This window comes from Anolis carolinensis, chromosome 2 (assembly GCF_035594765.1).
Source record: "Anolis carolinensis isolate JA03-04 chromosome 2, rAnoCar3.1.pri, whole genome shotgun sequence".
NCBI lineage: Eukaryota > Metazoa > Chordata > Lepidosauria > Squamata > Dactyloidae > Anolis > Anolis carolinensis.
Window position 1 is genome coordinate 97,489,813 of NC_085842.1, and position 15,743 is coordinate 97,505,555.

General features: G+C 42.4%; 1 protein-coding gene and 2 long non-coding RNA genes across 8 annotated transcripts in view; 1 reads left to right on the forward strand and 2 right to left on the reverse strand.

Annotated features, from left to right (window-relative positions):
* The window catches only part of LOC103277889 (uncharacterized), a 35,900-nt gene extending 34,983 nt beyond the window's left edge, over window positions 1-917 (reverse strand). For 2 of the 4 annotated variants that reach the window (XR_010002714.1, XR_010002715.1), the window contains exon 1: window positions 630-873. This is a non-coding gene — a long non-coding RNA (uncharacterized LOC103277889). Of the gene's footprint in view, window positions 1-629 lie in introns of all 4 variants that reach the window. The other 2 variants (XR_001729980.2, XR_010002716.1) reach the window with 2 other exon arrangements.
* Window positions 918-1,308: 391 nt separating this feature from the next.
* The window catches only part of ccdc69 (coiled-coil domain containing 69), a 33,738-nt gene continuing 19,303 nt past the window's right edge, over window positions 1,309-15,743 (forward strand). For all 3 annotated transcript variants that reach the window (XM_008104803.3, XM_008104801.2, XM_008104804.2), the window contains exon 1: window positions 1,309-1,446. In XM_008104803.3, coding sequence (XP_008103010.2) covers window positions 1,399-1,446 — 48 coding nt within the window. In that variant the 5' untranslated portion in view covers window positions 1,309-1,398. The remainder of the gene's footprint in view (window positions 1,447-15,743) is intronic.
* On the reverse strand, window positions 7,826-11,675 carry LOC134296139 (uncharacterized). Its single transcript, XR_010002717.1, has 2 exons — window positions 11,610-11,675; window positions 7,826-9,268 (listed from the first exon to the last, which is right to left on the reverse strand). It is a non-coding gene; the product is annotated as an uncharacterized LOC134296139 (long non-coding RNA).

The window sequence follows — 15,743 nt, forward strand, 5'->3', positions numbered from 1 at the left end:
GCCTTGAAGCTGCAAGGCTTTTCAATGCTAATCAAGGTAATTGGTTGCAACATTCACACTTGCCTCCAACAGACAAGAGTTCTTTCTCCCACCCTGGACCATCCACAGATATATAAACCCCACTTGCCTAGTTTCCAACAGACCTCACAACCTCTGAGGATGCCTGCCATAGATGTGGGTGAAACACCAGAAAAGAATGCTTCTGGAACTTGGTCATATAGCCCAGAAAACTCACAACAACACAGTGTCTTCAAATTGTATGGTGACCCTAAAGTCTTGGCAAAATTTATTCAGAGGAGATTCTGCTTTTGCCATCCTCTGAGGCTGAGAGAGTGTGGGCTTCCATAACTCAATGGGGATTTGGACCTTAGTCTCCGGAGTTTCACACTGTAGGTATATTCATACTGGGTCCCATACTGATTTCTTCTTTCTAACACTCTTAAAAAACAAAAACAAAGCCGAGTGGGGTTTATATATCTGTGGAATGTGCAGGTTGGAGAAAGAACTCTTGTCTGTTGGAGGCAAGTGTGAATGTTTCAATTGGCCACCTTGATTAGCATTGAAATAGTCTTTCAGCTTCAACGTCTGGCTGCTCGAAGCTTCTAGGATGCCTGCCATAGATTACTTACTTACTTAGGCGATCCCTCGTAGTCTGAGGATGATGGCTGTGGAGACCTATTCTTGACCCTCATGTTCTTCCGCAGTGAAGACATTAGTTTCCAGATTGAAGGCGGTCCGGTTAGGGTTGGTTTGATGCGCCTTCCTCTTAGCACATTCTCCCTTAAGCCCTCCACTTGTGCCTCTTCCAATTCTGCAGCACTATTGGACACAGCTGACCTCCAGTTAGAGCGCTCAAGGGCCAGGGCTTCCCAGTTCGGGGTGTCTATGCCAGTTTTTAAGGTTGGCTTTGAGCCCATCTTTAAATCTCTTTCCTCTCAAGCTGCAAGAATGCCTGCCATAGATGTAGGCGAAACGTCGGAAAAGAATGTTTCTGGAACATGGCCATATAGCCCGGAAAACTCACAGCAACCCAGTGATTCCGGCCATGAAAGCCTTGGACAACACAAAAAGTATTGTAGTGACCCCAGCTTCCCGGCTCCCTCTTCTGGCCCTGGCCGAAATAGTCACCTTCGAATCTGGCTAGCGGGGGTTTGGTTTTGTTTCGGTTTGGTTAAAAAAAGAAAAGAAAGAAAGAACGCCAGACAAGGAAGCGGGGGGGGGGGGGGGAGCGTTCCGAGGCGCCCCTCTTCTGAGACTTAGGGCGAACAATCGCCAAGTTCCAAGCATGAAGTTCGAGGCGCCGATTGTCAGGTGGAACGTTAGGGTTCCTTTGGAGGCTGTCGGAGTTGGAGACCCCCGTTGAGACCTTGTGCCTTAGCGAGACCCCTCGAGAGCAGGATGGGCTGCTTGGGGAGCAAGATGGGCTGCTGTGGAGCCTGGAGAAAGGTAACATGCACACGAAGAGGGGGGAGATGGACAGAGGGACGCGGGCGTCGGATTTGTGGGACATTGACAGGAGTTTGCTTCCAAGGGCTGATGGGAGAAGATAAATGTCTCAGGGAGAGCCCACTCCCCAACCCAAGTCCTATGGGAGGGGGGAGACTGAGAGGAGCCGCTTCACTTCCACTGGCAAAGTAGCCACAAAGTTCTCCCCACTGTCAGGACGCCCCCAAACAGGAAGGCAGGAGGGGGCGGGGGTGAGCCCTCTCTTCACCCACTCACCCACCCACTTCCCGGACAAAGAGTTTTCTTTCAAACTCTGGTCCGAAAGTTGAGCGGGGAGCGAGCCGCCTTGCAAAAAGTGGCTCAGGAGAGGAAAGAGCTCTTCTTCTGAGACTGGCTGTGTGTGTGCCTACATGTCATGCTCCCTGCCGCGAGCTGGCTGCTTGTTGCCAAATAGGACTGCGGGGGGGGGGGGGGGGGGGGGTTACACCAGGCATGGGCAAAGTTGGCCCCTCCAGGTGCTTTGGACTTCAACTCCCACGATTCCTAACAGCCTACCGATAGGCTGTTAGTAATTGTGGGCGTTGAAGTCCAAAACATCTGGAGGGCCAAAGTTTGCCCATACCTGACTTACACGGTAGAATGAATGCAGCTGGACACCACGTCATCAATTGTTATGGAATCACAGAACGTTGAAGGGAGGCAGCAGCACTCTTTGACGGACTACAATTACCGGAGCATTCTAACAACCGCTATGCCAAGACTACACAGAGAAGCCATTAAAATCCACAAGCATGTGGACAATTTCAACAGAAAGCAGGAAACCAGGAAAATGAACAAAATCTGGCTCCCAGTATTTTAAAAAAAAACTCTGAAATCAGGACAGTAAATAAACAACATTCTGAAAATGGGAAATCCAGACATGAAACAATCAGGGCCAGCTAACACCTCCCAACAAAGGATTCCCCAGTCAGGAATCAGCCAGACCTTGAAGCTGCAAGGCTTTTCAATGCTAATCAAGCTGGCCAATTGCACCATTTGCACGTGCCTTAAACAGACAAGAGTTCTTTCTCCCACCCCGGACCATCCACAGATATGTAAGCCTCACTTGCTTAGTTTCCAATTTACCTCACAACCTCTGAGGATACCTGTCGTAGATGCAGGCAAAACATCAGGAGAGAATGCTTCTGGAACATGGCCATACAGCCCAGAAAACTCACAGCAACCCAAGGCTAAAAAAACTATTTTTTTAAAAGTAGTGACTGGTACAGTAGTTAGTGACTTCAAAATACATCAACAGGGAGAAACCTACAAGCAGCCAGGCTCAGGCCACATTATCTCCAGCTGCAGAAGCATCACAAATGCATTGTATTTATAATGCAGAAAGAGTGAAGTCATTCCTTTCTGTATCACTTTGTAATATAGCTTAAACGATGAGGATTTAGTGATAAGCTGAGAACCAGAGTGGTACTGTGGCTTGAGCACTGTGATACAGCTCTTGAGATCAATTTCCTATTTGGCCATGGGAGAGCAACATACTCTCAGACCCAGAAAATATATGACAGGTTCACCTTCAGATTGCTGTAAACTTAAAGAACTTGAAAGCAGATTGTGTCCAAAATACAACTGGTGTAGCTGCAGTGACTCCGCTAGTGAATGATAAACCCAATACTTTGGTATATTCTGTTGAATTAAATGGATGGACTCTACCTGAAAATAGCAATTTCATTTAGACCATTTGTTATTGGTAGCTACAGCCAAAGTCTCCTAGTAAGTACATAAAACTGAAGAACATTTAATGCCTATTCCATGTTTATACATGAATGGATATTAAGATTGCTAACACAGTACCAGGAGATAGAAGTTTTTCTAGTCAGTGATTGGGAGCCAAGGGGCGCCCTCCTCTCTGTGCCTCTTTAAATGAGTTCTGCTTGGTGGTGGCATGTGCTGCATTCCTTAAGGCAAAATGGTGTATGTGGTGTTTAAAAGCATCCTGCGTGCAGTACTTAGAAGGTCTGGCAAGTGCTGCGCAGTTCACATTTCATGAGAACTAAGTACCTGGAAAGGCACAGGAAAGGATCTAACAGATGACAACCCAGAAAGGAAGGAAGGAAGGAAGGAAGGAAGGAAGGAAGGAAGGAAGGAAGGAAGGAAGGAAGGAACTCTCACGGTCTTCAAGGGTATTTGGACTATGAAGACCAGGGTTTAAATCTCTGCTCAAACTGCAGCAGGTAACCTTGGGCAAGTCACAGTTTCTCTTAGCCATAGAGGAAGGCAATGATAAAAAAAATCCACTCTGAATGAATCTTGCCAAGAAAACCCTGTCATAGGTCACAATGCTTACAATAACAACAGACATAGGGATCATGCTTTTATTCTGTTTAGGTAAAGAGCTTTGGACACCCCCCCCCCAGATTGAGTGAACGTATCCTTACATCTTTTTCATTCAGCTGCCAGATTATCTGCCACTAAACACAGTATCCATGAGGACTCCAAGGTCTTTTTCGCACACACTGCTGTCAAGCCAGGTGTCCCCCATTCTGTATCTTTGATTTCCATTTTTTCTGCCGAAGTGAAGTATCTTGTATTTGTCCCTGTTGAACTTCATTTTGTTAGTTTTGGCCCATCTCTCTAGTCTGTCAAGATCGTTTTGAATTCTGCTCCTGTCTTCTGGAGTGTTAGCTATCCCTCCCAGTTTGGTGTCGTCTGCAAACTTGATGATCGTGCCTTCTAACCCTTCGTCTAAGTCGTTAATAAAGATGTTGAACAGAACCGGGCCCAGGACGGAGCCCTGCGGCACTCCACTTGTCACTTCTTTCCATGATGAAGACGACGCATTGGTGAGCACCCTTTGGGTTCGTTCGCTTAGCCAATTACAGATCCAGAAACTCAATTAACAGGGGACAATGCCTGCTGTCAATCAACTTAAGTACCTGGCTCTCTTTCAACACAACAGTCACACAACAGTTAGACTTTGACCACAGGAGCCAAGCCCACACTCAGTTTAAAATCTTAGCCAAATCTTAGCCAAATCCTACCTGAAGCCAGGGAGCAAAAATGTCCTCCTGCTGCCTCTGCTTCTGCGAGAACCAACTCACACAGGCTGTGTAAATCCTTCCTCAAATTCATTGCAGTTCTTGTTTTTGTGCTGATTTAAATGACATAAAACCTTGCCCATAATTTGAATAGAAGCAAAGCAAGATTAGGTTCTTCTTTGAGGCTCATGTAGGTGAACATGATTTATTCCTGCAATACCCCTGTGTTTACACAATAGTTATACATGATGCTTTTCATCACAGAGGATCACATTCAGAAAGCCATATGGGTGCATCCCAGCCTTTTTCTTGATTCTGTTTTAATAGAACTGTGCTCTTTCATGTTTGTGGCAGAGATGCATATTTCCTCTGCAAAGGCATCTCCACAACTTTTGTGCTTTCCTTGCTTGGAAATACATTGAGTTAAAATAGCATTCTGGACATTATCTGTCTGTAAAACTGAAGTGTACCTGTTTGCAAACTATTTATTATAGTTGTTGCTTTAGTCTAAGATGAAATGAGGTAGTTTTAACTTGATGGTATGAATTGTATTCAGGTGATATCAAGACAGAGGAATCACTAAGTCGCAAAATAGAGTGAGAAAAGAGAAAATTGTGAGAATAATCCATTGCATAGCATAGTTACATGCATTGGTATGTGACTATACTACTCTACTCATACCACATATATAATAGTCATTCACCCTTTACAAGCTATCACTCATGGCTCAGCCTGATTGTTTTTCAAAGGTAGAGTCTTAGAGGTGGGTCCTTAAGTGACTGCGGAGATCTATTATGAATCAACATGGTCTTTCGCAATGAAGACATAGATTTCTAGATGGAAGGTGGTCTTCATAAGGGTTTGCTTGATGCTCCTTTCTCTTGGCACATTTCTTCCTTTCCTCCTCTACCCGTGCCTCTCCAAAATCAGTAGCACAGTTGGTAACAGCTGATCTTCAGTTAGAATACTCAAGGACCAGGGATTCCCAGTTCTTGGTGCTTATACCACATTTTTTTAGATTAACAGTCATTCTGTTATATCTGTGGATAATTGACTTTTTCTACACCCATGTCTTAAAGGTCTGAGACACAGCATGAAGGGGCAAAGTGCACATTTACACTGTAGAATGAACTGCCATGACTCAATTTAAATGAGTCTATGGAATCATAAGAGTTTTGTCAAGGAGTCTGAGTGTCTCACCAAACTGCACATCCAGGATTCAATAGCATTGAGTCATGGAAGTTATAGTGGTATCAAACTGCATTCATTCTATAGTGTAGGTGCATTCTAGATTGCCAGGAGCTATCCCAGCAACAATGAAGAATATATATTTTGGAATATGCTTCTTAGCTGTGAATCTGCCAGTCCATTAACTTATTTGTATCAGAATAACCCAGATTATACCTTCTCCTGGGAAACTGTCAACTGGGAGAGTGTTAATCGAAGCACAATCCTATACATATCTACACAAAGTTAAATTCCATTGGGTTAATTGAGGCTTCTGGAGAGTTACTACTTATTGACATATTATACATCCCATTTACAGATGATGCAAAGCAATTTATGAAATTTGGGTACAGATAGAATAAAATCCAGCATAAACCAAAATCAATTCACAGCAAAATACACTGTAATTTAAGATAGCCATAGAAAGCATAAAACCAGAATCCTTTTTTAAATAAGCATTATGTAGCTTTGTCTTCATCATATACCTCAAAGCAGACAATGAAAGGACCAGGTATAATGATCAGAGAGCAGGTTGAAAAAATATAGCAGCTTCTAAATAAATAAACTGAAAGGGAAACATAGTGATGATGGATAATTATACCACACAGATGAACTGAATATCTAGAGCCTCTATTTAAAAAACAACTAAACATGGATTAAATATACCTTAGCACAGTCTAACCATATTGCTTAATTCACATTTGGGATGATTAAAGAGTTGCAAAGTTTCAAAGGGGAGTTTTTCTGCATTTTATGGCCCGCATGTGAGTAGAATAGTGGAATGATTCATGAATGATTTATTGAAGGGTGTATGTTATTCTGAAATTAAAAATACAAGTGTTTGAACTTGTACATATGGCCTGAAAGAACATAGCATACTAAGCAACTTTATATAGAGGATTAATAAGACTGTATCATTTGTTTATGAATAAACTTGGTACCTAGCAATTCCTGACTGTGGGAAGAACTCTCAGAAAACTAGCAATGTTTTATACTTAGGTCTAGTTTGGCTCTTTCTCCCTTGTATGGTGCTGCCAGGTTTGCAAAAGCAGTACAAAGGAACAGTAAAAAATCATGACATGCAGGTTTGACAATCAAGAAATAGCTATTATAGATTGAACATCCCTTATCTGGAATTCCAAAATTGGGGTTGAGATAGTGACACTTTTGCTTTCTAATGGCCTCCCCCTTCATTGTTTTTGGAAGAAGAAACTATTCAGAGGGTGGAGAGGGATTTGGTTATGAGACTTATGACAACCCCAGTGAATAATACTATGTAACAACATCTGAAACATTTTCTGTTCCTGGTTTGAAAGTTTTATTTCCTGTTTAATTGTGTGGTACTTACTTTGAAATTTGTTGTTATACTCCAGAAACTTTGTATTTGTGGCTACCACAAACTATGTTGAATTGGTTGAGACTCTATGAGATATTCATTGGAAAACTATAACAAAATGTGCTGTAGGATGTCCTGCAAAAACAACGTTTTTGCTATTTAATAAACCTTTCCCTTGTTTTTATGATGGAACCAATTAGAAAATGACAATTATAACCCAGGAACAGAAATCCTGTTACACAGTGTAATCATCCAGAAATCATCTGTTCAGGTATTGTCTGCCTCAACTGCTTTGCCATTTTAAGCATGTAGGTTTAGGGAAGGCCTCAGCCTTTTCCTGTCATCTATTTTTGTTTCTCAGAAGAATAAGAAGATAAGGAGACGATTGTGTTGGTGAAGCATACAAGAAGCCCACAGGGAACTGTAGCGAGAAGAATGCTGCGTTGTGCTGCCAGGGGCCTGCAATGTTACATTATATCAGGGGAGGAATTCTGTTGCTTGGCACTGGGGAACACACATTTTTGTTTATCGTCTGATGGGCAGAAGGGCTTGCCTTCTTGAAAGATCAAGTCTTCCTTACAAACCTGGACTCAGTTTGTATTCCTCCATTCCCGGAGAACAACACTGCTACAACACAGGTTATGTCTGATGTGAACAGGCTGAACTGACAGTAAAATATATGCTTCTCTTCCAACTGACCATTTTACATTGTTGGTTTCGGGCCACTGCTGTAAACCAAATCAGAGCTTTTCCTCATTTGTCATTGCATATAACAGCCTAAAAGCATGTTTACACTATCATTTATTTAGTATACAATAGCTCTAGACTTAACAAAAAGAAAACGCAAGTGAACAAAAAACAAATTTTGAATTTTAAAACCCCTGCAAATAAAGAAATTTTTAATTTTTTTCACCTCTCTAGGCATTTCTAGGTCTTCTAGCATGATGCTATGGCCAATTTCTGCTGGATATGGCCATAGAATCATATTGGAGGACCTCGGTAGGGATTCCTCGTGTATTGGAAGCTGGAGTTCAAAAAAAGAGTTTTTTCAAAGTTTGAGATAGTGGCACAGAGGGACAAATTTTAGTGGCAGGAAGCTGTAGGAATGATAACCTGTATCCCGGGAACCTTTTACAGTATGACAATATGGAGCTATGATTCCACTTTAACTACAATCATTCTATTCTATGGAAATCTGGGTTTTACAATTTGTGGAGGGACATTTAGAATAATTAAACAGATTGCTATTCCTAGTGCTTCATCAATCCCAGTTGTTGTGTGCCTTCAGGACCCACAACATTTATGGTGACCCTAAAATGACCATATCATGGGCTTTCCTTGACAAGCTTCATTCAGTAGAAAGTTCCCTTTCCCTTCCCCTGAGTCTGAGAGAGTGTGATGTACACAAGATTATCCAGGGGGGTTCCCTACCCGAATGGGGATTTGAACTCAGGTCTCTAGAATGGTAGTGTAATGCTTAAATCACTACACCTTGTTGGCTCCAAAATGGAACCGTAGCACTCTAACTCTATGGTCTGCAAAGGCCCATGGTCTGAGTAATTAGTTTGATTTCTAAGAGCAAGCCCTATCAGGTGGTTAGTTGCCATTTTGTTACATTTTAAGTTTTTCATTACATAGTTTCTTTACAACACTGGTTCCACTTTCTTCAAACTTTTTCATCCATCTTTGCACATTATTCTCATCCATTCTTGCCTTGCCATACACAATTTGGAGCCTTTTGTGGTTGTCAGTAGCAGTTCTGCTGACAACCACAAGAACTCAATTACTGCTTTTTGTTTCTTTTCCATATCCATTGTTATGCGATGTCTAGAAATACAGAAACAATGTTAGTCGCACAGTAAGGATTACTCTATCAAGTGATGTAATAACATTGTATTTGAATTAATAGTTCAGAGAAAATGACACACAGAGGTTGCTTTCAGTACAACCTCATAGTCTTGAGTTTTTATGAAGTAGTTAAATGTTTTGAGCCTTTGTTGACAATAGGACTGTTTTTACTTATTTCATTAAACGCTTAACATATAGCCAAATAAAACAAACAAATTGTTTCTATTACTGCTTCCAAATGATGGTTGTCGCTTACAACTCCATTGCCTTATTCATGGGAGTTTATGGGAGGTACAGACAATGCTGTCTTCAATTTCTAGCCCTTCCATGTTCTTCCTGTACTTCTTTTGTCTCCCTTATTGCTTTTACCAGTGAAAGGCTGTGAAGGAAAAGCATGAAATTGACCATTGTTGTCAGTTTGAAAGCACCTCCAAAACATTTTCAAACATTTCATAAATTCACAGATACCATAAAGTAATGCACTAATTTAAAATATAGGGCAGCACTTTTAAACCCCATTGACTTCTAGCAGAAAGTGATGAGCAGATGCTTACATTTCTGACTGAAATAAACAGGACTTAAATATTATTGGCCCCCCGCCCTATACATGCTAATGCAAGTAAGTCTGAATGCAATCTATGGAACTTATTTTTTAGAAACGGTGCCCCAGTTTGGCCTCATCAAGCCTTCTGTTGTTATTCATAGTTTGGTTATTTGAAGAATTCAAAAAATGTACAAATACAGCCTAATGTATAGCTTTAGAATATATCTCCATGCCCCTCTCTTCTCTACGTTTGACCAGCTTTGGATGCCAGGTATCTCCAAATTCATTTCCAGCTTTGAGGGGAAGTTAATAAGTTAGTGGTTGCTCTCCACCAATAGATAGACAATTCAATTTATAAATTTTCCTAATCTAATTTCACCTGACTGGGGGTGCATCTACACTGTAGAATTAATTCAGTTTGATACCACATTAACTTCCATGGAATAATGTTATGGAATGATAGAAGTTGTAGTTTTACGAAGTTTTTAGTCTTCTCTGCCAAAGAGTGAAGGTACCTCAACAACTTGCAATTGTGATTCCATAGCATTGAGCCATGGCAATTAAAGTTGTGTCAAATTGCTCTAATTCAGCAGTGTAGATACACCTTATGACAGAGACATTCCATTTGTGTCGTTCATCTTCATTTTAGGACCAGTAGGCCTTCATTAGTCCCTTCAGATCTCTTTGAACTAGCATTGGTGACCTAGAGGGCTTTTGTTGGCTTGCCTTTCCAAGTGACTGCATTTAATTCAGGCAGAAGGTTTCCAAGAATGGTTGTGGTGATGGGAAATTGGCTGGATACTAGTTGGTCTTCCATTTTCTCATAAGTCTTTCTTATGGAGGAAGGTTAGTTCTTCAGCAGTGGTGGGCGTTATTTCTCCCCTTTTAATTAACTTAGAACATGCAAATATGGCACCCCCATATAGCAGAGAGCAAATATCTTCTTAAAAATTGATCTCTCAATTGCTTTGCCACAAAGGAAAACAAGATGTAGGGTCTTCCCCTCATCTGCCTTCAACAGAACTAGAGAATTAATGGGAAGTCTGCCTCCCATATTTTGCCCTTCAGAAGCAGTGAATCAACAGCACGTTATTCCTTCAGGAAGGAAAAAACCTACCTAATTTAGGAAGGTAAGATAGGGGCTTTATATAAAAAGCAGGAAGCGGAATATTTGATCATCCAGATGTTGTCTGACTGTCCCAGCCAGCAAAGCTAATAAGCCTTGAGATGCAGTTCCACAATATCTGGAGGTCTGCCCATTCCCAGATCCTTTAGCCCATCCCTTTGGGGTCTGATTCCTCCTGTGGTATCTCATGCATTCTGCCAAGGTTGTGATTAAGCAAAGCTTCCATTCAATTTCCCATAAAGCAAAGGAAATAACTGGGAGTGCTCCACTTTAAGAGCATAGTGACAGAGAGACAGGCAACTCATGGAATATGTTGTCTGTTTGACCTGCCAGGTGTGCTTTATATTTTTAAAGGCTTTATCCTTTATTCCAGTACATTATTGTTGCACAAAAGACTCCCACTCCTTTAAGAACACTTAATAAAGCTCCCTTAAAAAGCCATATTAAAACTCTTCGTATGTTATGATCAGAGCCGGCCCTAGGTATTTTTCAAGTGTAGGCGAACAGAATTTTGGTGCCCCCCCCCAAACCAATCACTGAAAAATAAAAGCGTTGGATAAGCGAAAATGTTGGATAATAAGGAAAGATAAAGGAAAAGCCTATTAAACATCAAATTACATTATGATTTTACAAATTAAGCACCAAAACATCATGTTTTACAACAATTTTGACAGAAAAAGCAGTTCAATACATGGTAATGTTATGTAGGAATTACTATATTTGCGAATTTAGCACTAAACATTGAACAGGGATATAGGGCAGTGTGGACTTAGATAACTCAGATAGCCCTCAGTATTAAAAAAAACTCTAAAATCAGGACAATAAATAAAGAACAACACTCTGAAAACAGAAGAAATCCAGACAGTAAACAATCAGGGACAGCTAACTCCTCCCAAAAAAAGATTCTCCCAGGCAAGAAGAAGCCAGGCCTTGAAGCCACAGGGCCATTAAATGCTAATCAAGGTGATTAATTACAACATTCACACCTGCTTCAAAGAAAAGTTCTTTCTCCCACCCTGGACCTTCTACAGATATATAAACCCCACATACCTAGCTTCCAAGTTCCCACAGACCTCACAATCTGAAGGCCCCAAAGGTGGGCTCGCGTGGTGCGAAGGTGGGTCTACGCCGGCCAGAAAGCCCAGCGTGGGCACCGGGAGGCCCAGCGCGGCCGCCGGAAGGCCCGAAAGAGAAGGAGGTGGAGAGTGGTGCCCTCCTCCCAGGACGATGGCGCCACAGGCAAGTGCCTAGTTCGCCTTATGGTTGGACCGTCTCTGGTTATGATTACGAACCCCTGGAACAATTGTGGAAAAAACCTCCTATTTAAACCAACAGAGTTTGCTTCCAAATAGCTGCACGTGTGGAGTGCATCCAAACTGTAGCCATGAATCCAAAGCAACCATATGTCACTGAGTACCACCAGATGTCAAGGAGTCATAACAGAGGAAGGCTATTGCCTTCATGTCCTGTTTATGTGCCTCCTGGGAGCATCTGTGGGAAACAGCTGTTTTGTTAAGGTTGGGGAACCTTTGCTTTTTTGCTTTTTTTTTTTACAACAAATCAACAGAAAAAACAGTTCAATACATGGTAATGTTATGTAGGAGTTACTATATTTACGAATTTAGCGCCAAACATTGAACAGTTTAGCGCCAAACATTGAACATTGAATAGGGCAGTGTGGACTTAAATAACCCAGATAGCCCCCCGGTATTTAAAAAACCCCTCTAAAATCAGGATAATAAATAAAGAGGAGAAATTCAGACAGTAAACAATCAGGAACAGCTAACACCTCCCAAAAAAAGATTTTCCCAAGCAAGAAGAAGCCAGGCCTTGAAGCCACAGGGCCATTAAATACTAATCAAGGTGATTAATTAGAGTTCTTTCTCCCACCCTGGACCTTCTACAGATATATAAACCCCACTTTCCTCACAATCTCTGAAGGCCCCAAAGGCAGGCCCGGTGCGGGGACTGGGAGGCCTGGCGCGGGTGCCAGGAGGCGCTGGGCCGCCCGGTGCTCACCAGAGTGCTGGGCGGAAGGGGAAGTTCTCGCCAGGAAGGCCTCGCTTCCTGACGAGGCCTTCCTGGCGAGGCCTCGGCAGGAAGACATTCAGCAGTTTGGGGAGCAGAGAAGCGCCGCTTCTCTGCTCCCCAAAGCCCCGAACGCTTTCCTGGTGAGGCAAAGCAGCGAACGCCTTCGTTCTCACCAGGAAGGCATTCAGGGCTTTGTGGAGCAGATCAGCAGCTCCCCAAAGCTGCGACCTCGGCTCCTTCCTTGTGGAGGGAGGCGCGGCAGCAGAGGCAGGTGGCAGGAGACAGGAGATGCCATGATGGCACCCCCAACAAGATGGCGCCAAAGGCAACTGCCTAGTTGGCCTGATGGTTGAACTGCCTCTGGATCCAGTTATGCTGCTAAGCATAATAAAATAATCTTTTGGTTTTCCATCCACTTATTCTGATACATTGATAAAATATAATCAGAGTTAATTTACTCACCCATTTGATTTTTATAAACTCCCATATGTGGATAAGGATATGCTTAATAATTTTTTTAAAAGTAGTTAGATTACATTTTGACAGTACAGCCAAATGATAAAATGCAACACATGCATGAAACACAAGGACTTTGTTCAGAACAGGAATGTTTGCTGCCTTGAGATTTGAGAGCTGTTGTTGATTTTTTAAAAGGATATACCTAATCTATACCTGCCGGACAAAACAAAAAAGCAGAACCAAATAGGATTCTGGACTAAACTGATATGTTTGATTGGAAATGCATATGTTCCCAACCTTCAATACATTCTGAGGAAGAAAATAATTTGGCTACATGTACCCATTTTGGAAAACGTGCTTTTAAAAAATCCACCTCAGCATGAATTCCTGAAATGTGCTTGTATGCTCTAATCAATAAGTGACTAACACAAAGAAAAATAGATATGAAGTACAGAACCAACATGGAATAGACCTGAAAGTGGGGAAAGAGGAAGGTTCATATAGGGATGTCCATGTGACCAGCCTGTGCTTATTAAGGTTGCCTAATTTCAGGGATCTCCAAGTGCCTTTCTGGGCCAGGTTCTAAAACTGGAATAGTTTTGATTTGTTAACTCTAGTATTATGCGGATCTGTTATGCGGAGGAAGTCATGGAGGCACCAACTCAGAACTGCAGCCATTTATTATGTTGGATCCCTATGTAGAGTTGGTTCATACAACCGTCAACTCTATATTGTTGTCACATCCCACCTGCAAGCTGAGAGCAGCATAAAATGTTGCATTGCGCCTGTGTTGGCTGTGGAAAGAGGCCCAGGGTTTGAGGTGTCTTGGAAGAAAGGAGGAAAGTCACCCTTCCAAGAAAATTAATGATCACATAATCTGCCATCTCACACACCCTCTATTTTGCCTTCTGTTGTTAATACAAATGAATTTGACTACCTTGGGGTTGGAAGGAATCACATTCCAGTCCATATTCCCAGGCCAGGATCAAAACCCAATTTTTTGTATAAACTCCTATTAAAAACCTGATGCGGGGATGGAAACTCTGAGATGGTGAAAGCTCAAGTGGCGATGGTAGCAAGAGGTGATGTTGTAACAAAGCATTCCTTGAGTGATGATGTAACGGTTTGAACTGCAGCCGAAGTGAGTGTGGCGGCCAGTGCCAAATATGTGGAGGAATGATTAGGGCAACACTTTATCCTTGTAATGGCTGGTGTTTTATGGCCTTCTTTAAAATATTTCGGTTTATGCACTCGCTTCGTGCATTGGAAGGGGCTATTTCTAGGCTCTGAGCTTGCTATAAAAAGCATTGTTGAAGCAGGAGGTTTCTGGGAGTGAGGAGCTCAGCTTCACCCAGTTGTCTGGTCATGCGTTATGATTGGCCATTCCCTTGCCTGGATAGGGCGGGCATCTGCCATGTGAAGTTTGGGTGAAGAGGAGGGGCCTGGCAAGGCCGTTGGAAAGTGTGTCCCGCACCCTGCACCGTGCAGTTTGATGGCATACACACTCCTTGTTTGTCAGTTCTTTAATCTGCCTTCATATTTTCCAGCTGTTCCTTCCCACTCACCCCTTAAGGGAGCGAGGGGCCCAATTTGCAGAGCTCTCCTAAGGTGGAGGGTGGAGTCGGAGCACCACCATCTGTTAGAAGGATACTAAGAAGAAAACTAGGTGCAGAAAAGCAAAAAGGTTAATCAGTCTTCCAGCCCACTCAAGAGAGGGAGGGAGTGGGCTTTTGGATCAATGTGTATTTTGAGATGTGGAGATCTTTTTAACTCTGTGCTTCATCACTGTCAACTAAGCAAATTCATACAGTTCCCAAGCTGGCCTAAGATAGTCTTTTGCCTTGCATGAAGGACAAAATGACACGCTTGCCTTGCCATATACAGAAATACAGGTACCTTTACCTACTGTGGAGCCCCTGGTGGCACAGTGGGTTAAACTGCTGAGCTGTTAACTTGCTGACTGAAAGGTCGGCAGTTTGAATCTGGAGAGCAAGGTGAGCTCCTGCTGTTAGCCCCAGCTTCTGACAACCTAGCAGATCAAAAACATGCAAATGGAGAAAATACCGGCACTCCATGCAGTCACACCAGCCAAATGACCTTGGAGGTGTCTACAGACAATGCTGGCTCTCCGGCTTAGAAATGGAGATGAGCACCAACCCCCAGAGTCGGACACGACTGGACTTAATGTCAGGGGAAAACCTTTACCTTTATCCTTACCTACTGTACATCACCTCAGAAGCTCTGTTGGGTTAAGAAACAGGAAATACATGACATACATATGTGGGATAATGAACGTGGTACAAACATTCCCCTTTTGCCAGCCTCCTTTGTATTTTATATCTTTCTTTTATGTGCACCCCTTGAGAGAGGCTCAATTTGCCAAATACAGTTTGATGAGTGACTTTTATACATGATGGCAGTAAAGTAGAATTTAGTAGGATAATGGTGTCTTTTACTGGTCCCGTACTTATTACATGGCACCATGTCTAATTTGGTACTGCTTTGGCATCCCAGCCATTCGATTAGCACTTTCTTTTTAGTAACAGGTAAAACCTGTCAATGGCTCACAAATATTGCTGCCTTCCAATGACTGACTTCTGTCCACTAGTCTCCCTGCCACACTTCCAATATGCCACTAGTTCCAAGCTGGCTGTTTTCCTTTTTAAACAAATAGCAATTCTTTTTTTTCTCACG